This window comes from Phaethon aethereus (genome assembly GCF_964289735.1).
Source record: "Phaethon aethereus genome assembly, chromosome: 4".
In the NCBI taxonomy this organism is placed as follows: Eukaryota; Metazoa; Chordata; class Aves; order Phaethontiformes; family Phaethontidae; genus Phaethon; species Phaethon aethereus.
The window spans coordinates 3184359-3211485 of record NC_138578.1 but is presented as its reverse complement, the minus strand read 5'-3'; the positions used below and the strand labels follow the sequence as shown (position 1 = coordinate 3211485).

At 43.4% G+C, this 27127-nt stretch overlaps 2 protein-coding genes across 2 annotated transcripts; one reads left to right on the top strand and one right to left on the bottom strand.

The window, feature by feature from the left end:
- Positions 1–894: 894 nt before the first annotated feature.
- Positions 895–27109, bottom strand: GTF2E2 (general transcription factor IIE subunit 2; the record flags this gene model as incomplete). The annotated part of the gene is made up of 7 exons (XM_081999445.1): positions 895–1014; positions 2054–2169; positions 10814–10907; positions 11395–11577; positions 13355–13462; positions 14607–14698; positions 26947–27109. 7 exons carry the CDS (start codon positions 27107–27109, stop codon positions 895–897), a joined length of 876 nt encoding a protein of 291 aa, XP_081855571.1.
- Positions 21373–22085, top strand: SMIM18 (small integral membrane protein 18; the record flags this gene model as incomplete). The annotated part of the gene is made up of 1 exon (XM_081999449.1): positions 21373–22085. The coding sequence occupies one exon, from the start codon at positions 21373–21375 to the stop codon at positions 21664–21666; it is 294 nt and encodes a 97-aa protein (XP_081855575.1). The 3' UTR covers positions 21667–22085.
- Positions 27110–27127: the final 18 nt, after the last annotated feature.

Sequence of the window (27127 nt, the reverse complement as noted above, 5' to 3'; positions counted from 1 at the left end):
CCCGTTCCCCAACCAAAAAGATGATAATGTTAGCCTGGAACAATAAGTCATTGAGAGAATAAAAATATAGCAAAGATTCCTTTACCTCCTTGAAAGGCAAAACGCAACAAGCACAAAAGATTTTGGTGTTCTCATTCTTCAAGGAAGCGACACTGGAAATCGGCATTCTAAGTTTATTACTTAAAAAAAAATGCTTCAGTATTACACTATCATTTTATTTCCCTCCTGTTCATAGAGTAGAACTGTGCAACACACGTGCATCCACTACAGTGACGAGAAGCGGCCGAGGGCAATTTCTGATTAGCGTTAGGAAGCTACAGCCATCCTGCAGCCTGCTGGGAGTTCGGGAGAGGGTTTTTTCGGAGTTTGAGCCTCAGCTATCACCCAATGTTCAGTAAAGCTCAGTCCCATGGCAAGGAAGAAGCGTACAAACCGTGGGTGTATTTAACTGTGAAAGAAACTTGCCTGCAGTGATTTTAGAAAAAAGGCTTTCCTGAAATAGGTCAAACAGATGCTGTGTTCGATTCTACTAGAAAGCCCCTTTTAAGTAATTCCAGGTAAATATGCATTAAGCAACGTAAACGCAGGGTGCAGCTCTGAACAGGAACTCCTGCCTTACACGTTGAGCACCATTTATCACCCTATGCCAAAAGGCGACTAGTGAGAACCTCTTACCGAAAGACACATTTCCCATTAGCTAATTAAATTAAACTCTAAATGTAGTCGTTCATACTTGCTCTTAAACTGACCTGTTTCATTTCGGCAGTTGCTGGGATGGGGAAAACACATCACATTACTATATACAGACAGTCCTTCTGCGAGCAGACGCTGGGCCCGAGTGGCAAAAAGCCTGTACGTGTACAGAAATGCACGTTTGCTCCAGAATTCAACTGATCACTGTTTGCCAGGAACGATATCAGAGTAATCTTTTAATACTCCAGCCAAGTGGTCATTGTGGGTCTTAAACCGACGTTTCTTCTGAGAAGCAGGTTTCTTCCTTCTCTGAATAGGAGCCTACAAGAAGAAATAAACAGTAGTCAAAAGATCTGCCCTCCAGCTGCAACACCTGACCCGACGTGTGACACTGCGCTAGTCATCACTTCTGTGATGAAGAGCCCTGCTTGAACCGGGGGTGGGCCGGCAGGGAAGGTGCTCCCTTGTTTTTGCAAGAAGCGACAGCATTCAAACTAAATCCAGGTAGGGAGACGACCCTGGGGACAGAGCAGAGTGTATCCCACACGCAGTAGGAGGCTGGGATAAAGTCAAGGCTTTTAGAAGTGAAGTTTCCAAACGCTCCCACGCAGCTACAGAAGCAGGTACAAGCTCCATAGTTCTATCCACAATTCTGTGCTCAGAGACACGTTTAGCGTATAAGGCATCCACGAGGGGTGCCTATGTGACGACAGGCATCAAAGCATCTAGTGCAGTGACTGGCAGAAACCAGGAACAAGTCCTGTGTGGAAAGGCTCTCGCAAAAGGACCGTTTGAAGCCAAGCGCAGAAGAGAAAAGGCATGGTATATCACATACAAACAAATGTTTAAAAAAAAAAAAAAATCTGTTTGAAGCCAGGCAGAAGGCATCTTTGGAGATGCGTGCAGCCATTTTGGCCTCCCAGTAAAACACGAGCATATTGCACCCAGTTGGGAGAACAGTGTGTCTGTGGTGGGAGGCACATCATTAGACTGTTCTCATCAGGGTTTCAAAGCTATTGAGCAGAAAAGTTAAAAAACCCCCACCCTTCTCCCAAAAAAGTAACTATTCTTCTACTCCTAGTGTATTGTACAGCTTCAAGCACAAGCTTCCACTTTGGAGGTCACAGGGGTTTCTGGCATTTGCCCTCTTCTTGATGTTGCTTGGATTACACTGGCTCAAACAAGTTATAAAAACACTGCTGGCTACAGCACTGTTTTTTGCAACTTCTTAAAATCGGTCACACTTCCCAGAGCTACACAAAAGCAGCTGTGCATAGGCTCACCAACATGTTTTGGAATGAACACTGCAGGGTCAAGAAGGGGGAATCTCCTAGAAAGATCTGCAATTCGTATCTCTTACTATTTTCTTTGGTCCAGTTTCTTGCATGGAAGAAATACCCTGTCGTTTCAGATACTCTTCAATCTTCTCCTCATCCATAGAATCCACGGGAATGCTCCTCCACAGCTTCTGGAATTCTGAAACCCCAAACAAACCCTCATTTGATATCCCAACGAACAAACCCTGGGCAAAGCCCCCGCACGAAAGGAAAGAAACAGACTTTTTCAAACACTGAAGTATTCTGGCACATCAGCCTGCGACCATACAGACACGGCAGCGATCACAGTGCGCAAGCACGCGGTTAGCACAGCTTTTACCCACTCCAAATGACGGATGCACTTCCAAAAAAAACCCCAACACAACCAAAAAAAAACCCCAAACCCTGAAATCCCAACCAACAAAATACCCCCAACACGTGATGGAAACAATAAGCTGATTTTCATCCATGCTAACTGCAGGCCAGCATCCCAGTGTCAGGAGCACCCACAGGCAACATGTGCTTTTAATGTTCATTTGCTACGGAGTCAGTTTTTTTGCCTTTACAGCTGCATAGACTGTCAACGTGTTTCCTAAGCCTCAGTTCAAAAGATCTTGGTGAAGGGTAATAACCAAGCATCAATGGCAACTTCATTTACACATCTTCAGCTGCCATCGTCTTGGGAGACTTGTCATCTCATAGTCCAATTTACTGAAGATCCGAGATACATACTTCAGTAGGTTTAAGATGATTTATCGCTGTAATATAATACATACCGTGCTGTACAAATAATAAATTACTAAAATTCCTCTGGTGTTAAAAAGAAGAGAAATACCTTAAAAGCCAGAGCAGCAGGAAAAAAAGACAGAGACAGTAAGTCTTAATTAGAGCAGCTGCCATCTGCCTGCACACTTTCTGCCTCACGTAAAGTTTCACAGAGCCTCTGGAATGCCTTCCCCAGGCAGCGGCTGGTACAATCCTACCTCCCTTCATTCCCCAGGCAGTAAGTTAGATATATCCTGTCAGCAGGTTTGGCTAACAAACTATAAATAAAACAGGAGGCACACATAGCAACGCAAGACTAAATTTTTCCCTTTATTTCCAGATAAATTTAGTATACAGTTGTCAAAACAACCACAACTTCTGCATGCTTAAGAAGCCGTCGTATGCAGTGGGAGATGAAACGCGCCAGCGACGGCCTGCCGCAGATACACCGGCTCTAGACATGCTGCGAAACGACACTGTACCCAAGGTGTACGTAATAGACTTGGTTCCTGCGCTCGGACCAGTGCATTGGCACCTTGTTTTTCTGTGAAAGCACGTGCTTTAAGTCTCAGGTCTTTTTCTTCTTCCCATTGCCAACAGCAAGGGACTGTTCCAGTGCTCCAGGAAACAAAAGAAAGGAATTTTGCCAGCGAACAACAATGTTCATTTTTGGTAATGCAGTGTTTTTAAAGAGAACTAAATCCTCTCAAAACACCACTTTTGGTTACACAGAGATAGCGCTCAGCCTCTCTCTCACACAGGCTATACAGCACAGCAGGATCACCGAGACTGCAGTTTTCAGATAACTTAATGCAAGGACTAACATTGCAGTCAAGCCATTCTCCGTCTGCTCATCCATTTTGAGTGTGATTCCAGGCTTTTGGCATAGCTTGTGCTATGCCTGCTATCACAGATCATCTCTCACCTAATCCTGTTGCGGCAGGTGGAGAAGGCTGAGTTGTGATCAAAGCTGAACATGCAAGAGAGATTTCTCAGCGATGAGCACTCAGATTAAGTCTCAATAGGAGAAGCCTGCACAAGGGTCCCATTGCATCCTCCGGGCTCAGCAGAACACGCTCTTTCGAGCTATTTCCTTGCTGCTTGTGCCCCCTCCCTGTCCTCAATGCCCAAGCTGGACTCAGCTGGACACCGAGACCCGGTGGTGCTTGGAAAGATGAATCAGACCACGGGGCGTGCAAATGCAGTATCACACTTTGCGAGTAACTGTTTCCCACACCATGTGTTTCTGCAGTTCACACGTGAAGCGACAAGGCTGCACATAAATGCATGACTATTAAACAGATCCCGGTCAGAGATACTCTGAGGTTGCGTTGTGCCATACTGCCTTTGGCTCTGCACAGATGGCTCCTGTGGGAGCTGGAGAGATGCAGGTCAGTCCTCCAAGATGCACGACGGGCACGTGAACGCAAGGTGGTAACAGGTGAGACACAATTAACTCTGAACTTTTACGGGACAGTGTCCTTTTATGTATAATGTTCTGCTACAAACACAGATGATATGTCTCCCTATTAGAGTTCATGATATATGGACAAATACACCCTGGTGTAAAAAAAAATTATAAAAATGCTGAGGATAGGTGCTTAAGGTTAAACTGGTCTACATTCTTCTGGGGAACAGAAGTGAAAAATTAAACACTGGAAAATAAATGGTCAGCTCTTCAAGGATCAACTTGCACAGAAGTGCAGATCACGGTTAATATCTAACCACAGCGTTTTGCATTTCTTGTAATGCAGCGGTTATACCATCATTACAGCTTCACATTCCCCTTTTAAACTTGGCCAAGAAATAAGAATGTAACCGTCACCAAGAATCAAAACCGCAAAGCTAAAACGGACTTTACATACAGATAATTTAATCCACTAATTGGCCCCACCAGAGACACTATGCAGTTTTCTGCAGCTCCATTTCAAAATTCCTTCATAAAATCAGACTGCTTTCAGCACTATTGCTTTGATTGTGGCAACTGCAAAAGAACCTTCCCATGCTGAAGCTCCATCTAGAGCATTAAAATACCTTATTGCCTAGGAAAGGAGGGAGTCACAACAACACGGTCCGCCGCCCCAGAAATAACTCTGAGTTGAAGGATTGGTTCGGAACAAAAAGCACAGGATAAAGGTGGAGAAGCCTACAGAGCCGCCACCCTTCGGACGGCTATACATACTAGCTGTTCGCATTTAGGGTACCATCTAAAGGGAAAAAGAGATACGTCTATCATCTCAGATTTGGTGCAACACCAGACACGGAGCTAAACGCAAGAACCGAAGAAAGAAAGCAGCTGTCTGGTAGGCACTGAACCATTTCCACATTACCTGTCAGATTTCTTCAGAAGTCTCCAAGGACTAGGCCCCTATCAGCTAGTAAAAGTTTAGACCTTGGGAATACGCCATCTGAATTATTGTGACATCCTCTCAGAAATCTGAGAGCCTATGGGAAAAGCTGGCAGTAAGTACAGCTCTCAAGAAACAACCGTCCGCATTTGTAGCTGTGGCATTTCTGCACCTCAAAATTCACAGCCTTGACCCAAGACAGAAAGAGATTTCTCCGACTTCGGTGAGGAGAATCTGAAACACTGTCACACCAGCCTTTGCTGTGTCTCGAAGCAACAAAACAACCTTTTTACAGGGTCACCACCTGTAAAAAGCAGTCCATGAGCGGGGCCAGCGAGGAGGAAACGGCACCCAACGACCCAATTACTGTCCTCCACCACCTCTCAAAGTGTCCATGCTTACGGCTGCCCAGACAGAACGATGTGGGAGGCCGGCCTGTCTCTGGGGAGATTAACATTAAATCTCTGGGGAGATTTAATGCTGTAGATGGAGCTTCAGCATGGGAAGGTTCTTCTGCAGTTGCCACAATCAAAGAGACAAAGAAAAACCCTGTGATGAGCTAATGTGTCTGAAGACAAACAGTTACAGAAAGCAGTTCCTAGAGACCGTTTCAATACACCGGATCCATTTTTTACAGTGTCTTTCTTTTCCCTGTGGACAGGACACGGGGAATTCGGTACTTGTGTGAGGAACGGGAAGGGGACTGTTCGAGCAGAAAGCTTGCAACATGCTGGCCTGCTTCAGCCAGGCATGGAGAACGGGTTCAGATGCACGCATTCCTGCAGTGCACGTAACCATTACAATTGCAGAGCACATCAATTTTCCTTCTCCATGCCTTGTCAACTGCTAGGTGATCTTTACACCATCAGAGCACGGCAAAGGAGAGAGACTCTTCTATCAGATCCACTAAACTATTTGATATATCAGCCAGAACAAGCATATAATAGCTATGGAAGGAATAAGAGATGTCCAGCAAGGCTTCACCTGACCGCAGCAAGCTGCGTTCAGACAAGCTGACAATTTCTCCTACCGCTTAGGCTGCTATGACAAGAGAAAAATCCCCTGAGGAGAAATTTCCAAAGAGTTTCTGGCCAAAGCAACGCCGGTGCTGTCAACCCTCAAGGAGACACACGCATTTCCAGCGGAGCTATTAAAGGCCTGATGGCGGTACAGATCTTTCCCAGAAGAGGCAGAAAGCTGTAATCCCGGTACCTAAGGCAGGTGGTCGATGTCTTGCCTACACTATGAACAAATCCTATACGCAGTATCTTGCAATTTGATCACTAAAATAATTTTAACTCAGAAGCTCGACAGAATCAACACTACTCACAGGCTGCATCCTTGCTCCCCCAGATAGCTAACTTCTGGTCCTTCAAGTAACGAGGGAAGGGAGGGAATGAAACCATGAGCTAACTGAAAGGCCAGTTTAGATGTCTGCCAACATCTCCAGCATCGTGATGTCAGTGTGCACAAACTTAAAACAATGAGCTTTGACCAGCAGTAACCAACGGACAGCAAAGCAGAGGGCAGCATAACAACACATTTCGCAAACACCTTCTCTCTCCGAAATAACCCAGGGGTAAGGATGACCGGTTACCTCAACTTTACTGCATCACAGGGTGCCTCACATACAAAAACAATTTGTGCTGACATTCCCTGAGCGATTTTACTCTAACACACTGCCTTTCTATAAACCTTTACATTTGGGGAACGAAGTCATGGGTAAATGGCTGCATGGTGACTTCAGTGCGGCTTATCCTGCACTTCTGACTGCCTCACCTGCTCTTGCAAAAAGGTTGAGATAGCTTCTGTAGATTAACTGCAACATCACGCTAATATCACGTAATAAAATCTGCCAGAGATTAAAAACAGCTTAAAAAAATCTTCACTGAGCTGAGCCACTGAGCCAAAATTTGAGCACAGGACAAGAACAGACAATAACAGGGCAGAAGGGAAGAAACAACTGAGTAGTGGGTAAGAAAGGCCGAAAGGGTTGGGGTTGTTCAGCCTGGAGAAGAGAAGGCTCTGCGAAGACCTTATTGCAGCTGCCAGTATTGAAGGGGCTTGTAAGAGAAATGGGGACAGACTTTTTAGCAGGGCCTGCAGCAACAGGACAAGGGGTAACGGTTTTCAACTAGAAGAGGGCTGATTCAGACTGGATCTAAGGAAGAAATTTTTCACAACAAGGGTGGTGAAACCCTGGCCCAGCTTGTCCAGAGAGGTGGTAGATGCCCCATCCCTGGGAACATCCCAGGTCAGGTTGGATGGGGCTCTGAGCACCCTGATCCAGTTGACAATGTCCCTGCTCATGGCGGGGGGCTGGACTAGATGGCCTTTGAAGGTCCCTTCCAACCCAAACTATTCTGTGATTCTATGATTCTCTAAGATGGAGTCCTGCTTCGTAGCAGACCCAAGGTGCACAGGAACGAAAAGGTGCTCGATACTAAGTCTGTGCTGCCCCTGGGCCATCTTGAATTCAAAGCCAGAGCCATACGTTATCACTGATCCCGAGCAATTTTTATATCGTTAAATTTAAGATGCTTTCGCCGTTCTTGAAATGTCTTCAAAAGGTGCTTAGGAAGAATATTAAAAACACGGATAATTAAGTATCCATGTTTTTAGGCATTAAAATACTTCCTATATTGCATTCAGATGTGAGAGATACCATCTCTAACAGTTAAGCAATCAGATCGGCCTTTCAGCATTCAGCCGGCACGGGGTGAAAGCTTGGTTCACGTGCAAAGTGCTTAGTCCCAGCACAAAAAGGCAGTGCTTTACTTGGCTGGAGCACCTGAAATCTAGCCCGGCTTTTATAAACACTTTCAGCTACACACTACCGACAGAAGATTAATTAGTCAGGAAGTCGAGAAGGAACACATGCAATCTGAACCTTCCTTGGCTAATCACATAAAAGGAAGAACAAAAGCCATTCCTTACTGCAAAAACCTTCTCCGATACCCTTGAGATCACGACATATAGGTACTGCACCACCGCTGCAGTACATGGGGATTTATTTTCAAAAGCTCGTTCAGCCATCAAAACAACTGTAGTCAGGGCAGACATCGGCACTGCAGGAAAGCAGTTCCTCCCACTCCTTGAGACAGCAACCCCCAAATTGCCCTGGCAGCTCCTCTTTCTCTACTGACTGTTGATGGAGCTCAGACAGCGATGGGAGAGGATGCCTAACTTTTAGAGGATATTAATCCCAGCCAACATCTGTTCGAAACTGGAGTGTGTCATACGGCAGAATCATGTACTGAGGAGTGCAGAGCCCTTATTTCCAAGGATAAACATTAAACTAGAAACATATTTTGAACTGTCATCAGCTGCTAGATGAAAGAGTCTGACAACACTTCAAGGCTTATTTTGCAGTCTTCTAAAAACTTCATTTTAACGTTGCTGGAGATAATGAGCTGAAATAGCACTGCTAAGGCAGACACGTGTCATAACTCATCCTGTACACAGACAGTTCTGCCAGTGACTCCCTGAGAGACATGCTTCTGGTGCTCTGGAAAGGATCGTAAAGCAAAACTGCTCAGGAACGATGGGTTTTCTTCATCGCAGGATAACACGGTTGGAAAAAGGACCCGTTCCAGCTGCAGTAAGTAAGTGAACCCACTTAGGGATGTTTTAAGAGTTGTGGCATACGCAGGCAAACCACAAAATTTGCAAAAGCGAAAGTATTCTTGCCCCCTCTCAGAACAAAGCGTCATCGTCCACATGAAAAAAACCCCACAAAACCAGCAGGAACAGAGAAAAAAAAAATCACTTGCTGATCGGATGGGCACATGCTGCCACCTGCGGATGACAGCAAGCAAAGCCACCTTGAACTACAAACACACCGCACACTAGCGATCCCTTCTTTACAGACACTGCAGGCTTAAATGCCTGCCTTCATCGGGAGATTGAGCCTAACGGCTTAAACGTTTTGTTTCAAGAGGTTTTAGAGGGTTTTTTTTTTTAACCTTTTCTCCACTTGAATAGCAATAGTAGCCTGCATTGCTTGCTCCTAAACACAGATCAATGCCGGGTGTGCTAAAATATAACATATTGTATAGGAACAGCCTTGGATTTATACTGGCTACCTGATGAAGCGTTGGCAGATGTCTCTTGCTACGTCTTAATAAAATGGGCTCTTTTATTAAATTTCACAGTTAATCCTGTAGTTATTACAAACTAAGAGCAACAGGGTAGAGATCTCCCTCTGATAACACTTTTAGGATGGTTGCGTGCCAGTTATCTGGAAAAAATCGCACAAGAAAAAATGATCAGCAATCGTGACTGCAATACAACCAGCAGCTGCTAAAAACTTAAACACTTTGTCTTAACAGTTACTGCAACAGCACTGATTTCTAAACGTTTTGGCCACATTCGGATCCCTAAAAGCTGTGGGCAGATGGACTGAAGAGGCACTATCTGAACAGCATGACAGCGTTAATGGTAAACTCATAAGCATTTGTGAGGTTAGAAATTCCCCAGTGAGGGCAGACTAAAGGCTTCTAATTCTGCATTTCACATATAGTTCTGACTGCCACTATCAAGAAGTGACAGAAATTATGGTTTAAGAAAAGATCCACTTAAATATTCTGAAGCAATTTTTATAGTTTGTTAAACACTGTAGAAGTCACATCTACTTAATTATCTTTGCGGATGAAAGCTATTATTACTGATAGTACAAGTGTAGTACATAACAAACAAGTTAATGATACACATTTCCAGTTGCTTAATTCTATTGAAAATAAAGAATCTCTCTGAGTTAATCAAAGAAAAAAAGAGCTTTATGCTTTGTCCTACAGTCCTGTAAGTGCAGCAGTTCAAGTTTCTGTCACAACTCTTCCTTTTTTTTTTACCATAATGTGACATTATGCGGCTTGGTGTGGCACGTTACAAGAACATTACGTTAACAACCGGAAGCATTCAGGGTTGTTGACTCATTTAAAATAAGATATTTTAATACAGATTGCCTTCTCCTTTCTGTCCTTACAGGCATCTGATGTTGGCGTAAACGTCATTACCGGAACACACCCCGATTTGTGTAATTAATTGCTGTGCATCCAAAGGCACATTGCACCAGAGGATTTTACCACTAACCGGTACACAGAAAACAGACGCTGAACTTCTGAAGTTCCAAATCCACTCCAGCTCTAGGCAGCAGCACTACCCCACATGTGCCTTCTCCCAGTTGTAAACTACCCCTTGTCAGGACTTTTGCTCACATCTCCTCCCAGTTTTCCTCCTCCTTGTGTTCCATTTGTGGCTTCCCGTCGCGTTCACCAATAAAAGGCACATGATTAATAACCCACATTAAAAAACCAAACAACAAACTTGCACCCAGAAGCCATTCTTCTGGGGTTTTTTTTGGCTGCCCTTTACACGGGAAAATGTGAGATGCCATTTTAGTCAGTCAGGTGATTTTTAGTCTCTTCTGTACCGCTACACTCAAAGAGAACTGTTGGATTCCTGGTGCCATGTTCCAATGTATCCATTATATAACAGAGGATATTACCCCTGAACTCGCTCGCTAGTCTGTCAGCCTCGTGTTACTATGAGCCATTCTCCTGACACCTGGATATACCTAATATTTCATTAACACCTTAAAAGGCAGCTATATCCGAAGATTGCTTATACATATAGGTGCTTAAGATGAATTCAAATCAACTATCATGGAAACATATGTAAACCAACACCTACCTTCATCCACAGTAAACTGACAGCTTTTGTCATTGTAGAAAAGAATTTTCTTCTTATCAGGGCGATTAACAAAGATGATCTGGTCCCCTAAAGCCTTGAAAACAAATGCAAAAGAACAACTCAAAATCACTTCGTTGGCAAGAATGAGGATTCCAACTTGAATAACAGACCTAGATCCTGTGCTACAAAAAGCGCAACAAACGGGACAAGCAGCAAAGTAACTGGCAATGAAAAGCATCCTAAGTGGACACTGACAGTAAGTACACTAATAAATCAAAGATGAGATATGGAGGATTGAGACCAAGGTATAAAAGCAGAACTAAAATGCCTGCAGTTGCAATGTGGGAGATCAACAGTCTTTTGTAAGAAAAAGCTTTGACAGCTGTGCCAAGACATCAGGCCAGATCTGGAAGTAAAGGATGAAATAGAGAAAAAGCTGTAATACTACATCTTCTGAAATGAAGCTTTTGAGTTATCAAGAGAACAGAAACAACTCAGGAGAAAATTCTCTCCTAGACCCTACCTCCCCTTGAGAAGCTAACCGGAACGAGTTCACTGAATCGCAGACACGTGCTACTCACCTTTATAGCTTTCTGTGCATTGGGTAGCCCTTCCTCAATGTCTTCTAAAAGGATTCCTCCCAGCCCTCGCTGGTCATGCTTGTCCAAGAGCCTGAGCAGAGCCTTTTTATCTTTCAAGTTGTACTTGGGTTTGAAAGCATACTTCCCATCCACAACTTCTATTTTCGGATTGTTGACTAGAGCCTGTAATAGGGACACAAATTTTAAGCCTTGAAAAAGAGCACACAGTAGTACTTTTTTCTAGTGTGCTTTTCGAGGAGCTAGAGCGCATCAGCCACACATTACAGCTGCCCACTTTGGAGGTTTGAGTTTGAAACGGATTTTAAATCCTTGGATCCTAGATCCACCAGCCTAGGCCTAATTCGCCATAACATAAGGCACAAAGCACCAAAGAAAGCTTAACATCATTCACTTAATGCCTTTGGGCTCGAAGGCCCATGAAACCTCTTTATGGCAGAAAGCTGGATGCGTTCCTTTTTGAGAACGGAACGGAAGTAAGAAAGAAGAGGCAACGCAAAAAAAAAAGCGTGCTTTGGCTGAATGTAACGTGCGAACGCACAACTCGGCGTACCAAGCTCGGGTCATATGGATGTTACGCATGTGAACGGCATTAACCTGGCATGAACAAAACAGGAGTCGGTCTTCCCCAACTGCTGTCAATGGGCACCAGCAGCTGTAGAAGAAATTGAGAAGAGCAGACCTCCTGCACAGTAGGATTTTACTTATGATGCCAGCTTCAGAGCAAAGCTGCTAGAAGTTCACGGACAACTGACATGATTTAAGTTCTGCTCCGAATCAGTTTTGCTGTGCAGCCAGTACCACAATGGAAGTTCACCTGTAACAGAGGGCAACTCTACTTAGTTTCTTCTGCAGATGCCAGTCTGACCCTGAAAGGAGAAAGAGAAGAGACACAGAAAGAAGAAAGGAGGGAGAAAACACCTGCAACAGAGAAGGTAACTAACTTTGGCATTGCAGGGTATTTGTTCACCTTTTCTCATCTGGGAACAATTCAGTGATAATTCTATATACACTTCTTGGGAGGAGCTTTTTCATTCGATCTCCATATTCTGGTTCATTGCGGAAACAACCTGGAGCTACCTTTTGAAAGACTGCGGCAAAGTCAAGCTTCCATCACAACCAACACTGCCAGATTGGAGGTTTCTGTAGCCCAAAACATCAGTACTGGTAGCAAAGGAACGCTACAGGCTATACTAGTTAAAACCATCCTCGGTCTATTACGCAGAGATTTTTCTCCCCATGTCTCAACACCTTTTACTACTCTGTTGTGAGGATTTTAAATATGATCTGAGCAAAACCAGGTACGCCAATCAAGTATAAATACCAAATATGCTATTTTGCTGATTTATTAATCTTGAAATTCCATTAAGACATTCAGATCAATTGTGCACCAAGATGAATGTGGTGGCAAGTTACACTGGATCTGTAAGAACGAAACCCTGCATCTAGAGTAAGACGAATGAATTCCAGCAGTGGAATTTGCAGATCTACCACCTCACAAATTCAGACATAAGTTTCACATGAGAATTCTTCATTTCTGTGAGTAACAGAGAACTGTAAGACTATGAATTCTGTGCCATACTCTCATTGGTTTAGTTAATTTAACATCCTCGATACTGGAAGAGCTCTCCACTTGAATTTTTTTAAACAAGAAATTCCTCCAGAAAAAACAGCTTGGTTATATAATAAATAATAATGAATAAAGTCACTTAACATAAAATTTACTCTCCGTGTAACAATTCTAACAGCTCCTTAAAATTGTCAGAATAGCTTTCATTTCACAGTTACCTCAACAGCAGGAGGTACAAGACAGACACGTGAATCAACGTGGTTTCTTGAAGGGGGGATTACATATTTGTAGAGCTTGTAATTAACTAAAAGTGTATAATTCAGGTGTATCGTAATCCTTTATCTCTAATGAAAATCTAAATGTGTTTTTTACCTCGCTCATTAACCATTGTTTCTGTTTGAGACCAATATCTAAATGCTGCGTTTCATCCAAAATCTCTTCGAGGGTTAACGGATGCGTATCACCACGCTGGTGCCGAGTCTGGAAAAGCAAACAGGAGCTGTTAGGGTTCTATACTTATTTTATTCAGTGACTCAATTATCACGAAGTAAAATTAGTATGATGTGATGACAAAAAAACTTTTACAAAACCAGGATAGACACAGTACACACAGCATATGAGTTCCAATTTGGGGTTTTTGATAATATGAGGAAAAAAAAAAAATCAGTGCCATCTGAGATTGATGATAAAGTCATCTGTCAAGCACCAAGTAGGTGATATACAGGGGCATAATACAGGAGCACAATCAACTGAATAGGGAGGTGATTGTGCGCCTGTACTCGGCACTGTTGAGATTGCCCTCATATACTGCGTTCAGTGTTGGTCCCCTCACTACAAGGAGGACATTGAGGTGCTGGAGTGTGTCCAGAGAAGGGCAACGAAGCTGGTGAAAGGTCTGGAGCACAAGTCTTACGAGGAGTGGCTGAAGGAACTGGAGGTATTCAGTCTGGAGAAGAGGAGGCTGAGGGAACACATCATCGCCCTCTACAACTACCTGAAAGGGGGTTGCGGTGAGGTGGGTGTTGGTCTCTTCTCCCAGGTAACTAGCGACGGGACGAGAGGAAATGGCCTCAGGTTGCACTAGGGGAGGTTTAGACTGGATATTAGGGAAAAGTTTCTTCACAGACAGAGTGGTCAAACATTGACACAGGCTGCCCAGGGGGGTGGTGGAGTCACCGTCACTGAAGTGCTCAAAAAACGTGAGGACGTGACACTTGGGGACATGGTTTAGTGGGCATGAGGGTGTTGCGTTGAAGGTTGGACTTGATGATCTTGAAGGTCTTTTCCAAATTAATGATTGTGCAAAATTACATGTTACTTTGATAAATAGCTTATGAATCCCAAAAGCTGTCAGCATCTTGCAATTCCTATTTCTACTGCAAATAAAAAACATTATCCTGGTTTTAAAGTGACCTGGAATAGTTACTATTTCAGTAACAAAACAATATGCAGACCGTTTTGCTTACTGACAGCATTCTGAATTTAACAAGCAATTTCTTGAAATCCTCACTCTTGCAAGGAAAAGAATTTTAGTTTGAAATATTCAGCATCTTCCAGCTACCACAGGAGAAAAAATAACAAACATATGCAAAAAACATTACAATATTACATCAAAACAGCGTACCTTCATATAGTTCACTATTTTAGCAAGGACTCCAAACTTGTAGCCAGAGCCTCCTGAAAGGGCTTTCAAGTTAAATGATCCATTGCTGTGATCTACAAAAGGAGAACACAAACAATTAAACAGTGCTTTCAATAACACTGTTGGCTCTGCACTCCATCTCTTTCTCACTCTACTTGCATAAGCTTTCAGAATTACAACTATGAAGAGAAACGCGTGTTGCAGGAGCGGTCACCCTCAGAGGACGCTGTACAAGCACACGTGTTGACACAGACCCAGAGAGTTACCCATTGGCAGACACAGATCTGGAACACTTCTGTGAGCAGAGCTCCATAAATCTATGGGCCTTGACCTTTAAGAAAACAGTAAGGAACTGCAGCGTTACTGCCATAAGAGTACATGTTTAATTCCGTGGCTTAACGTATCACAATCATTTACGCTACATTAATTCATGCTGAAATAACGCACTGCATTCTTGCTCAATGATTAGCTCTACCAATAGCTTTGTGCTGCTGAGATACGAGCAGAAAGTAGCCTTTATTCCCAAAAGGAATTCAACAGTTACACACTAGGTAAAGGAAAGTAAAGGAAGGCTGTGCTTGTTGTGTTGGGCTGCTTTTTTTTTTTTTTGAAAGTAGCTCTAATGGAGAATTTATTAAAAAAACCCCACAAGATAAATGCGAAACAATTCAGCTTGGTATGTTGTACCACTGGAACAACAATTCAGAATCCTCTCCGTTGTCAAGTCTGGTTCTGTCTTAACATATCGTGAGGTTTGCTTACTGTGTAAACCTTGTTTTAAAAAAGTCTCATGAGGTTGTTAGCTCAAGCTAGTAAACCAGTCATTATTAGCACAACACATTAAACAGAAATATGCAGAAATCACTATCAAAAGCCACAGGCCCATTACCAGCATTAATGTTGCTCAAAGTTAATGGTAACCGCTTTTCAGAATTTCAGCTGCTCCAGAAAAAGGACATTTCCTCTTTGTCACCACAGGAATTTTTTAATCCACTGGTGATTTCTAATCACATTTGACAGGACAAGTAGCTATCTCAGAGATACTGAGCTCCTATTATTTCAGTGGAAAAGAATCAGTCGAGGAAGAGAAAAGAACTATTAATGCATTAACTGAGGGAGAGGTTTCAGCAGGTGCTGAGCAGAACTTCTAAGACAAGTCTTTGCTCTGCTGGGCAGCTGGAGGTATGGATGAGAGCAGTGATAAGGACTGCAAAGGCTCAGGGTGAAGAAAGAAACAAAGAAAGAAAGAAGAAAAACGCACCCAAGATGTTTGACGAAGACCCATCGCCTCCACCGAGTAAGCATCAGGCTTAGAAAAGTCTGCTACATTCACCGTGTTTGGATTTAGACGCCCTTGCAAAGTCCCTCACAGGAAGCTCCAAATTAAGTTTCCGAAGTCACTATGCATCAAGTGAAACTTTTTTTCATGTCTGTCCCACTGCATCTCAACCTACTTCTAAGTTGATCTGTAAGTCACTAAAAAAAGGCAACTACAAGGTGGGAGTTTTGGATGTAGTCAAATTTCCAACAAATCCACTTTCGATAATTATTGGGAAGACTTCATGGAAACCGGTGCTACTGTAGTAAAAAACCCATAATGCCGAAAGAACAAACGTCAAATTTATAACTTGGCAACTAGGATTTGTGAAGCTACTATATGACATCGTATGAGAGGCTTTACATATCACAACAATTCTAAAATTAACATAGAAGAATCAGTGTAACCACAGCTACAGAAGAACATTTTCTTCTGGTTACTAAATTAAGATGGAGAAAAGGAGAAAAACCGAAAGCCAGCTCCTCCTGAAAATATAGCCTATAGAGATTTTCCCCTACAGGGTCCCCTTTGATCATTAAAAATCAATGTCTATGCAGGACATTTTATAAATGAAAAAAACCCATACATGTCACAAGAGGTCTAAAGTGACCAAAATAAAATCAGAGGTACAACAAATAGTTAAGACGATTTATCATGTATTTGTTCTGTCAATTGAATCAAGAAGATTATCTTGTTTAATCTGCCTGGCTACAACTTGCCACAGTTCACAACAAGTAAATCTAACCACACAGCGAAGCTGGAAATCTGCAGATATTAACGCTTCAAACGTCACGGTTTGACCGGCTGCTTTCCAGAGCAAAGCAAAGCGGGGTCACAGCCACCGTCGCACTCCCAGCGCGCCTTCTCCGCTGACGAGCTCATCACGCGTAAACAGCATCCCAAAAATGAGAGCGGGAAGGAGTTTGTTTCTTATTGAAGACAGTAAGAGTCAAATTTATGAATGATTTACTCCTGGGGTTGACGGCTTGATGCAAATCAGCATAAAGGAAGTTGTCAGCAGCACCATGCTCTGGCCAATGGTAGGAAAGCTCCATCTTAGCTGTGCCATAGGCTGCATTAAAAAAAGGGACCAGAACAGCGCTCTTCCAGCATCCTTTCAGACAAGAGGTAGGTCTGTATCATTTTCTAACATTGTCTTAGGATTATCTTGATTACTGAAAGAAAATATGCCTGTAACCTACAAGCCTGTAAAAGGCTTCTTAGAATCAGAATGCTTTTTCTCTAGGTTTAGCAGGCTTTTATTTTGCTGAACGCAGAGGGGCTTGTCTTGCACTATCAGACAAGCACTTTCACCATCTGTGCACTAATGGAAAATTGATGACCGCTCCATCTTACAGAAAAGCTAATACACCAAGCCAAGATTCAGTAAACAAAATGGACTTCATGCTTACTGGGGAGGTAGCTTGTTTCCTGCAGCCTCATGTTCCTTGTAATTGATTCTATGCGTTTTTACAGAAATGACAGCAAAAGGATTTTCCTTAGAACAAAGACAGCTAAGCCTGAAATTTAAGAAATGTATCTCCCAAATGGGTATTCCATAAACTGTATCAATTAAGCTGCCTCAAAGAGACCTATGTTCGTGGATACGCTAGAAACCCGTTCCCGAGATTTGGTACGTTAGGGAAGGAAGAAAATCCCGTTGCATATTGTTATCTTTGTAAATACCGGAGCAGCGATCGATACAACACACAAACAGGCATGTTAGAATCCATCTGAGATTTGTAAATGCTATTACCCCAAGATGTCTATTCAGTGGTTTCTTAAACAGGACTTCCTCAGTACTGCATTGAAATGATTTTTTTTGCCAGTCATTTCCCTCTGCTCCATGAATATGATTTCAAATCAAGCTGCTCCTCTGCAGTGTCTAAAGACAATGGTACTTTTAAATTAAAACCTAATACAGATACTACAGAAGCCAATTCATTAAATATTTAACTCACTGCATTTTGGATACATGTAATAGCTGAAATGCATTCAAATCAGACTGGCTTACAACATGAATCTAAATTGTGCCATTACAAAATAATTAAAACAGCATGAAACCAGACCATTCACGACAGCGTTCAAAGACGTTAACCTTATTAGTGCTGTGTTAATTCTGAAGGCTCAGCAGCAAGACTTCAGTCGTGTATTTTAAGAATTACAGCAACGAGTAGCTAATATTTATCTGCCTCGCCTCATTCAGATCTAAGGAGATCATCATCATCATCATCATCCTCGAGAAGCACAAACTACCTCTGGCGCAGGCATTAAATTCCACCTCCCCACGTAAAGACGAGCTTCTCTACGCTGTGCAAACAGCTGCCCTAATGGTGGCTGTGGAGTGGGAAGGGGCCGGCTGCTGCACTGCGCCGGCAGCCGAGCCGCAGGGGCTCCTGCCTAGGGAGCCATGCCGTGCCGAAGATGCTCCTCTCCTCTCTCGGGAACAGAGCTACCGCCTTGGCGGAGAGCTGTGCGGGCAGCTCGGGGTCTCGGCTATGCAACATAAACATGTCCGGTCTCTCCAGCAGCCCCACATCTTGATCACTTTTAGCAATGACTAAAATACTGAATTTCCCATCAGCAGAAACAGTTAATTTTTTTGCGCCTGCTGTTTACAGAGCGAGCAAACTTACATGTAAGAGATTCCAACGAAATCCTCAGTCTTAGAAACCTGTTTGAAAAGTTCACAATAAAACTCGTCTCTCTTCTTTCCTGAAGATATTGTCTTGCCATTTAAAATACACATTTAAATCCTGCTTGTTTTAATTACCCCTCAAAGAGGACTCCAAATCCTTTTATCCAGGCCCCCCCCGGGAGATTTTCAAATCTCTGAGATTCAGACCACTCTTTCAAAAAGCCTCCTGACTTTTAGCCCCATAAAACAGGTCAGCCAAGTTTCCTTTCTAGACCGTAACCAAACCAAGCCATGCTCTCAAAGCCAGGACCCAACTCCACTCAGGAGTAATTTTAGCTTGGATTTGGTCTGCAAACTTATGCTTAAGAAAAAAAAACCCAACTAGTCTAATTAATCCTATGCATCTCAAGACATACTTAGTGTATTCAGTTACAGATTTAACAGAGGAAACAGGAAGTTACTGCAACTGCTCCAATAAATGCGTGTATCAAATGCTAATGCCAGGTATCTTGCCAACAACAATGCTGTTCCGTTTCAACTTAAATCCATTAAAGACAGAAGGATAGAGAACAAAATGTATAGTATTTGAACAATAAATATAATACATAAATCGCAAGCTGGTTTGGCTGCATCACCCTCGTTTTCACAATATGCTAATTTTTTAATAACAACACAAAAATCATAACAGGTGCTTAGACTGCTCTAAGTAATCTGCTTTAATAGACACCGTCACGCTTTGCCTTTATCACCTCTTGTTTAGTCAGGCATTTTGTAGTTTTCACTGTCTAAACAAGGTTGATTGCAGAACTACTTCTGGGACACGCAGATTTCATTAAAGCATTGCCTACGAGCACAGTTTAACGAACAAAACATCAGCATTACCCCTTCGTTCCGTAGTTTTGATTACTGAAATTAAACTAAATGTGGGTTGCCAGGACCATTTGGTAATGAACACAGCTAGGTTTTCACTTTTTGCTTTATGATCAAAGCAAAAAAAATATTTCATTGAGGCACAGCCATAGGGCTCCAGGTTTCCACAAAGTTACCGTCTTGTCTCTCTCTTCCCCTTCCATAACCCCACGTTTTCTGGGGCACGCCAGCAGGCAAAAGCGCATTTCGCAAGCTGCCTGTTAGCCGGCATGCACTCACTGACGGTCTTACACGTGGGGCACGGGATGGCCTGTCAAGTGCCGCTCACCACCGTGTTTCCTCTAAAACCTCCTTGTTATTTCTTCAAGGGAATATGGAGATCTGACTTGATCTCCTTCTCTGACACTCAATTTTAAATTGCCTGAAGGATTAAAAGGTTATTACGGCATCCTACAGTACGCTACGACAGGTAACCAGAAGTTCCTGTGACTCCTTGGACATTTTTTATGACATTAGACTATATACCAAAAGTACCGTAAGTACCCTCAGTTTCGGGAGGCAAAGCCAGGGAAAGAAGGAAACCGGGGGAAAGAAGAGACGTGTCACCGTGAAGATGTTATTGCCAAACACTTCATCTGCCTACTTATCCCTAATTCACAGCGCGATTCACAGAGAGACAAAACTGCTTTTTTGTTCTAGATGTACTACAGGAATTACCGAGGCACAGCCTACTTCCACGCTTTTGGGCGACGGCCTTTCCGAACCAGCACATCTCCACAGCAATACCATTAGTGCCAAAGGCAGATTCGCCGCAGCCGACTTCTTGTTTTATCTCTCTCCCACACCACAAAGCAGTCTTTTCTTCTGCTGGGTACAAACAGGCGGTATTGGACCAAAGACAACATTCCTTTCCTAGCAGTTAAACAGAGAATGCCATCGAAAATAAGAAACCAGAACTCCTCAGAAAGGGTTGGGTTTTCCTTGTGTTCTATCCTAATGACCGCGGCACCGCAAATGGGCCGAAATTTCCAAATGCGCTCAGTCCCGTTCAGGCAGCTGAACCGAGCAGTTGGGTTTCTTGACCACAAACTTCTACTCAACAGCAGAACAGCAGGGAGACGAACACGTCGGGAAATCTGGCCTTCTGAAGTCAAAAAGAGTTTTGCGGGCTTAAGAAGCCTGCGCTAATAGGCGATTCTAAAATAATGCATTTTAAAAGAACCAGGATTGTTAAGTTTGTACTAGAAGAACAACCAAAAGCTCAGTTCCATTCTTTGGAAACATCCCCCAAAATCGTTACGATTTCTACATTATTTTTTAAAGAGCGATTCCTTTCTTTCTCCCAAATAGGAGGAAAAAAATCCCTAACAAGCAAACAAACTCCAATGACATTAACATGTAGTAAGTTCTTCTAACCACTCAGGTATGGGAGGGTGGTACACTGATCTCCTGCTTTTCTAAGAATGCCAAAAGAGCGCTGAGGGCTTTTACACCGTGCAAGTACCAACCTCAAGACTAACAATGGACAGGTTGTTGAAAGCGCTGTATACCTTGGAAATTATCTTTGTAACCTTTTTGTCTTTGCCTATACTTCAAATAAAGAAGCAAAGCGCTCTCATTCCAGAATAACTTCCACTACATGATGCATGCAGCGACTGTTTTACCATTAGTCATCGCTAAAATAAACATTCCAGACAAATCGCAAAGTCGTACATTTGGAGTTCGGTACTTCTGTGAGCAAATATGAGTATGCAACTATCCATGTTTGTAGGAGGTGTGAGCACTTAGTCTGAGCTTAATTTCTTAGAGTCTGGGATAAAAATCACAGCATGTTCTTGATCAATAGAATCCTCAACAGCTTTATTTTTCTGTTTCAGCCCCCAAATCCGTGACAGTGAACACACAAAGAAGACTCTTGAAGAATGGCAACCCTCAACACTACCCACTGGAATGAGACTACATCCATTTCCCAGTATCTGGGCTTCCAAGTGCAAAAAATTTACCCTTTCCACGATAACTGGAACACTGCCTGCTTTATTATTCTGATCATATTCATCTTTACTGTAGTTTCTCTGGTGGTGCTGGCTTTCCTCTATGAACTGCTGGACTGTTGCTGCTGTGTGAAAAATAAAACTGTCAAAGACTTGGAGAATGAACCCAATCCTGTTAGAGCAATGATGAACAGCTTCAGAAAGCATGAAACAGAGGTGGTGTAGGAAGGACTGAGCATCAGCATTGAAGCATCTTCATTGAAGAACGTTTAACACCTTGAATGAAGCCTCTCGTACGTTACGAATGAGCAAGTCACATGCATTTTTTTTTTTTGATTTAAATATAACAGCAACAGTTATCATTCTATCTGTGGATGTGAAGTTGAGTAATCGGCAAAGGCTTTCCGAGCGCTTAGCAGAAGGATGACCTGTTGCAATGTCATGGGGGAAGAAAAGATTTTTGTTTTTAAATTAACTTTTGTTGCTTATATTGATTTACTAGCATAGATCTTTGTCTACCTGAACTAACAAACGTTGCTTAACCTGCATAAAACAACGTTGCTTAACTACAGAAAACATTTATAAAAACAGTCAACAATCTGATCATACATAGCACAAAGACACAGCAGTGTCCTCCTACTGCAGTCAGCCACACAGAGACAGGAAAGACATTACAAGGGGTGAGAAAAAACAAACGAGACAGAAGGGTCAAATGGTGACAGATCCCATGAGACAGAAGAGGCTTGCGTGAATTCTTGCCTTGGGCAGCTCTTCTTATTACGGGTTCCTCACTTGTAGAAGAGAGGGTGGCAGGAGGAAAAGTAAGCCAGCATGAAATGGAGCCGTAAAATGGCCTTTTCTGACTTCCTGTGGTATACCTTGACCCTTTCTCCCTCCCCTTCTCCAGTTCCAGAGAACTGCTCTCCCCTTACTTCTTATTTAACCTGTTTAACAACTTCTGGGTGTCGAGACCTGACTAATGTGCTACCTTAAGAATATCTGATATTTTCCACAAAAGCATACAGTAGCGGTGCTACAGTCTAGAAAAAACACGGACATTTTTCTGCCCCAAGGCTGCTGCCTCTATGGTAATCACTACACTACAGGGAGTCAGACATGCGGGGTATCTCGTCCCTATCTTAACTTTGCAAAGCTGAACTGGAGCTGACTGAGTTCTTGCTAAGGAACACAAGCAGACGGGTTGCAGGCGTCCCACACCGATAACAGTCATATTGCCCAGTCTTCATGCAGCTTTCAGGTGTCGACATGCTTCACAAAGGAGGCCACACCAGGAGAAGCCTTGTGTTAGAGAAGGCAGGATGGATGCACAGCGAGAAGGGACTTTGTTTTGCACAAGAGAATCTCAGCTTCCTTCGTCAGCCTGCCAATGCACCCCAGAGAGTTGGGGATACACACCTAACACTCAGACCTCTAGCTCGCTGCGTTATTTTTCCTCTGTAGCTGTGCTGCGTCTATGGTTTTTAAAACTATAGAAGTTTTGCAGTTACAAATTACAACTGTAATAATGGCATCCAACAGCATGGCCATCAGGAATGCCCAGTTAAGTCTTTCCACACTCCCGAACCCATAGAGAAGCAGGCCAGTGAGAAACGTCCCAGACCAAAGCTACATGTGGGACAAGATATTTAACTACATAAAACCCAAACAACATCCCTGTCATCAGGGAAACAAAACCCACCTAATGGCCAAACAGACAAGTAAGCTACAACACTGATCTCACAGTCTCTCCACGCCAGAAATACCTTTGTGCTATGGCCAGTACCTATAATTATCTCTTCATATTAAAAAAAAAAAACCACCACCAAAAAAACCCCAAACTCCCTCTACCAGGTTCAGTACGCCTAACGTCCAGAAGATCTGGACATAATGAAAGACTTGCTAAGTGGACTCGTGCTCTTCCTGGTTGGCGAAATGGAGTCACTAACCAGCAGAGCTAGTCCAGCGATTCACCCGGAGAAACCATCTCCCTTCTGCAATCCCCAAATGACACAACTACCGCTGCAACCATTCATCTCAAGTACACTTGCTACGGTGAAGTTTCGCCAGTACCAGTTCCACGTGCAGAGAATGCTTTTAGCTAAAAGTCAAACTATAAGCACAAGTAACGGAAGCTGACGCCCCAGGTACGCAACAACTTAGAATTCACAGCAAGACATATGACGAAGGTAACGTTAGTGATGATAATGCCTTCCACTGTCAGGGACACTGGGTTAGATGCCTTGTTACCTTCTGCTTTATTTGACAGCATTGGCCCTGAAAGACTGGCGTCCTGCTCAATAGAGGTAAGAGTAGCCATCACGATGCACTCAACTAATCAACAAACGCTCCGAACGGCAACCGGACTGCTGGCCACTTGCAGCGTTCCTACAAAACGCTCATCATTGCTGCACACAAGAAGGCAGTGTGCATGAAGTAACACGGCCAGCCTCTGCTATGCTGGCTTCATGTTCTTAATGCCTTCCTGAGAAGCACACACAATGAATAACCTTGGGAGTCTTTCCAGCTTCTTATTTCACGGATCTATGAAGGTGGCTGGGTGTCTGCACATGGAACAGAAGACAAAGATCTACCCTTGCACAGCCCTAGAGCCTCAGGACGATTCTTTCCCACAGGTAGACTAAGTCGTGAAACAGGAGATTTCAGTCCTGGACATTTCAGCTCTTGATTACTGTTGGCTAAGACCATCAAGACAGAGGTCTAAAGACTAAGACCTTAGCCACAACTTACTATTCATTAATAAAAATAAACAAACAGATATGATCTATTTTATTTATTCTACAGATACTACTCTGAACTGAGTAAAACAAGGCAGTTGTGAATTTTTTCAAATAACTTGTTTGAATAATGATTCCCGAAGACTATAGTAATCACTACTGTCACTGCAAAGCTTAAAACATATCTTCACATGCAGGCCAGATGTAGCTATGCAGTCATTTGCAGATTAGCATGCTCTCAATGCCTCTCCTCCCCAAAAAAGTGACAAGGGCAGGTTCTCCGAGTTACAGAATCACAGAACGAGGGAGAACCCGCATGCGCTACGACCCAGGGACTATGAATGCCAACACGTAATCACTGTGACATTATTTATTGTCTCTGTGGTCGCTACGCAACAAAGCTAGGACTGATCACCTTAATTTTTGTTTCTTCAGGGGTGGATGGGGTGGGGGCATGGGACAGGAATTTTTCAACATCAGGTTTTCACTCCACCTCCCCAAGACCCGTCCCTGACACACGTGTATCCTGACAAGCACCTAAGATTTTGGCAATTCAAATAAAAAGTGGGTTTTGAGGCAAAGGACTTGGACTCTGCAGCATCACAGGGCAAGTCGTGCTGCTTGTGGCTGCTTAACCTGTTCAGTTGCTTGCCAGCCTGAACACTTGTTCTAAGCCAGTTCCTAAGAACAAGAGGGAGAAAAATCAGTCCGCTTGCTCTCCATTATTTTTCTTCCATCCTTGCTGCTTCTACAGTAGTTAGTAAATACTCTCCAGGGGAAGGTGAAAGGAGGCTGAACTCATTCTGCACAAAAATGTTACAGAAACCCTGAAGCCCTTCTGATACTGTCTGGAATGAAGCCAGCAGCGTAAAAGATAAAGCGTATTGCCTCACAGCAAAACATTCCTCTTTGTGTAAGCTAATCACCTGAGAACTGCAAAAGCACTTAAAGAAATACCCAGCCCACAAAACCACAGAAATTACACTTTATCTGCTCTGCCGCTTGGCCACGTGTCCACTCAAATCCTCCAGTGCAGACTCACATTTGAACTGTCCGCCTGCTTCCTGCCTCCCCATACCTCTTTCCCAGCAAATCGCTCTCACTCAAGATACGCAGTTTAGGATATCCCATGTAGAATTTTATTTTATTGGGAGAGTGTGGCAAAGAGACAGATGGAAACATGCTTCCCTTGATTTATTTTAAAATGTCTGGCTGATAACTTGGTGCCCTGAGAAGCTGGAGATAGATACACAAACTCCCTACTCTTCCCCTCAGACAGAAGATGCTTCACTCCTCCTATCGTCCTTGATGTTTTTCTCTATTGTTTTTAGCTCTATTGTTTCTTTCGGAGTTTAGAAGAGTGGTATTCAAAATATGAGCAGGCAGTCACTTGGTGCAACAGGGTATTTTGTGTTTCAGTAACTCTGGACATTTGATTTCACAAGTGACATTTGTGAAATGACTCCTTCACATTTGACTCCACGATCAAACGTGAAGGACATTTCACACTCCTGCTTGGAATTAAATAAGCAGGTCCACAGGAGGCCACAAAAGTGATCAGCAGGATGGAACACCTCCCCTGTGAGGACAGGCTGAGAAAGTTGGGGTTGTTCAGCCTGGAAAAGGGAAGGCTCCTCAGAGACCTTACTGCAGCCTGCCAGTGCTTAAAGGGGGCTTGTAAGAAAAATGGGGATAGACTTTTGCAGGGCCTGTAGAAATAGGACGAGGGGTAATGGTTTTCAACTACAAGAGGGCAGATTCAGAGTAGATGTAAGAAAGAAATTTCTCACAACGAAGGTGATGAAACACTGGTCCACGTTGCCCAGAGAGGTGGTAAATGCCACATCCCTGGAAACATCCCAGGTCGGGTCGGACGGGGCTCTGAGCACCCTGATCTACTGGAAGATGTCCCTGCTCATGGCGGGGCGTTGGACTAGATGACCTTTATAGGTCCCTTCAGACCCAAACAAGTCTATGATTTGACCCTTAGAGCGCATCCGAGAACTGTCAGTGCTCTCAGAGAACCGAAAGGGCCCCCCAAGTTATGCACAGCGAAAGCCAACACGGAGCACGTTGCTGTCCACACACAAATCCTCTCCCTGCTGCTCCAGGTGCTGCACTTCTCATTGGCTCCCGTTATTTTGGTGGTGCTTTATTAACTGATTACTTGATATTGATGGACGCGTTATCAGCGTCACCATCCCCGGGAAATGCTGGAACTCCTGACCAAAGCAGACAGAAACCTACAGAAGCCATGGTGTTCATGAACACCATGATCAGGTCCCAGGTAAAACAAGAATGACTGCTAATCACTACACACCAACCAAACAAGTTGCAAAATCCATCTCACAGACAGAGAGCCTATCACTTGCAGTTAACAAAATAAAGTTTTAGGTGCTCTCTTGCCAGAAAGACAAAAGAGAGAAAAAGAATAAAGACCGCTGTTACTGCTTGTCCTGTGGGTTCAGCAAGCACCAGAAATCCACAAACAAAGTTCAGCTTCATATGAAATCACATTTGGTCAGTAGCGATTCCTCCAACCGCGTAACAGCAAACAAATCACAGGATGAGGCCCAACGCATACACGTGGTAGGAGGAGCATTGTTGCCCATTGTGCAACTGAATTTCTTAACAAACAGCGACAATTTGAAAGGAAGAATGACAACAGCCACTAGCAAAATTCACAGACCGATTCATGCTAATAAACCATAGTTTAGAGACAGACCGCAGAAAACACCAAACAGCTGTTGAACAGGAGACTTTCACCAACCTGTGTTTTGTTTCGAGCTTGACGAGCCACCTTGTTCTACCTTTGCTTTTTTCTTTTTGGAAGAGGAGGAGTCAGAAGATGGCGCTGGACGTTTTTCTACTGCTGGTGTGGAGAGGGCACGCTTTTTGAATAGCTCTCGCTCTCTCAGTAAGCTTGGATCCATAATTCTGTTACAAGAAGT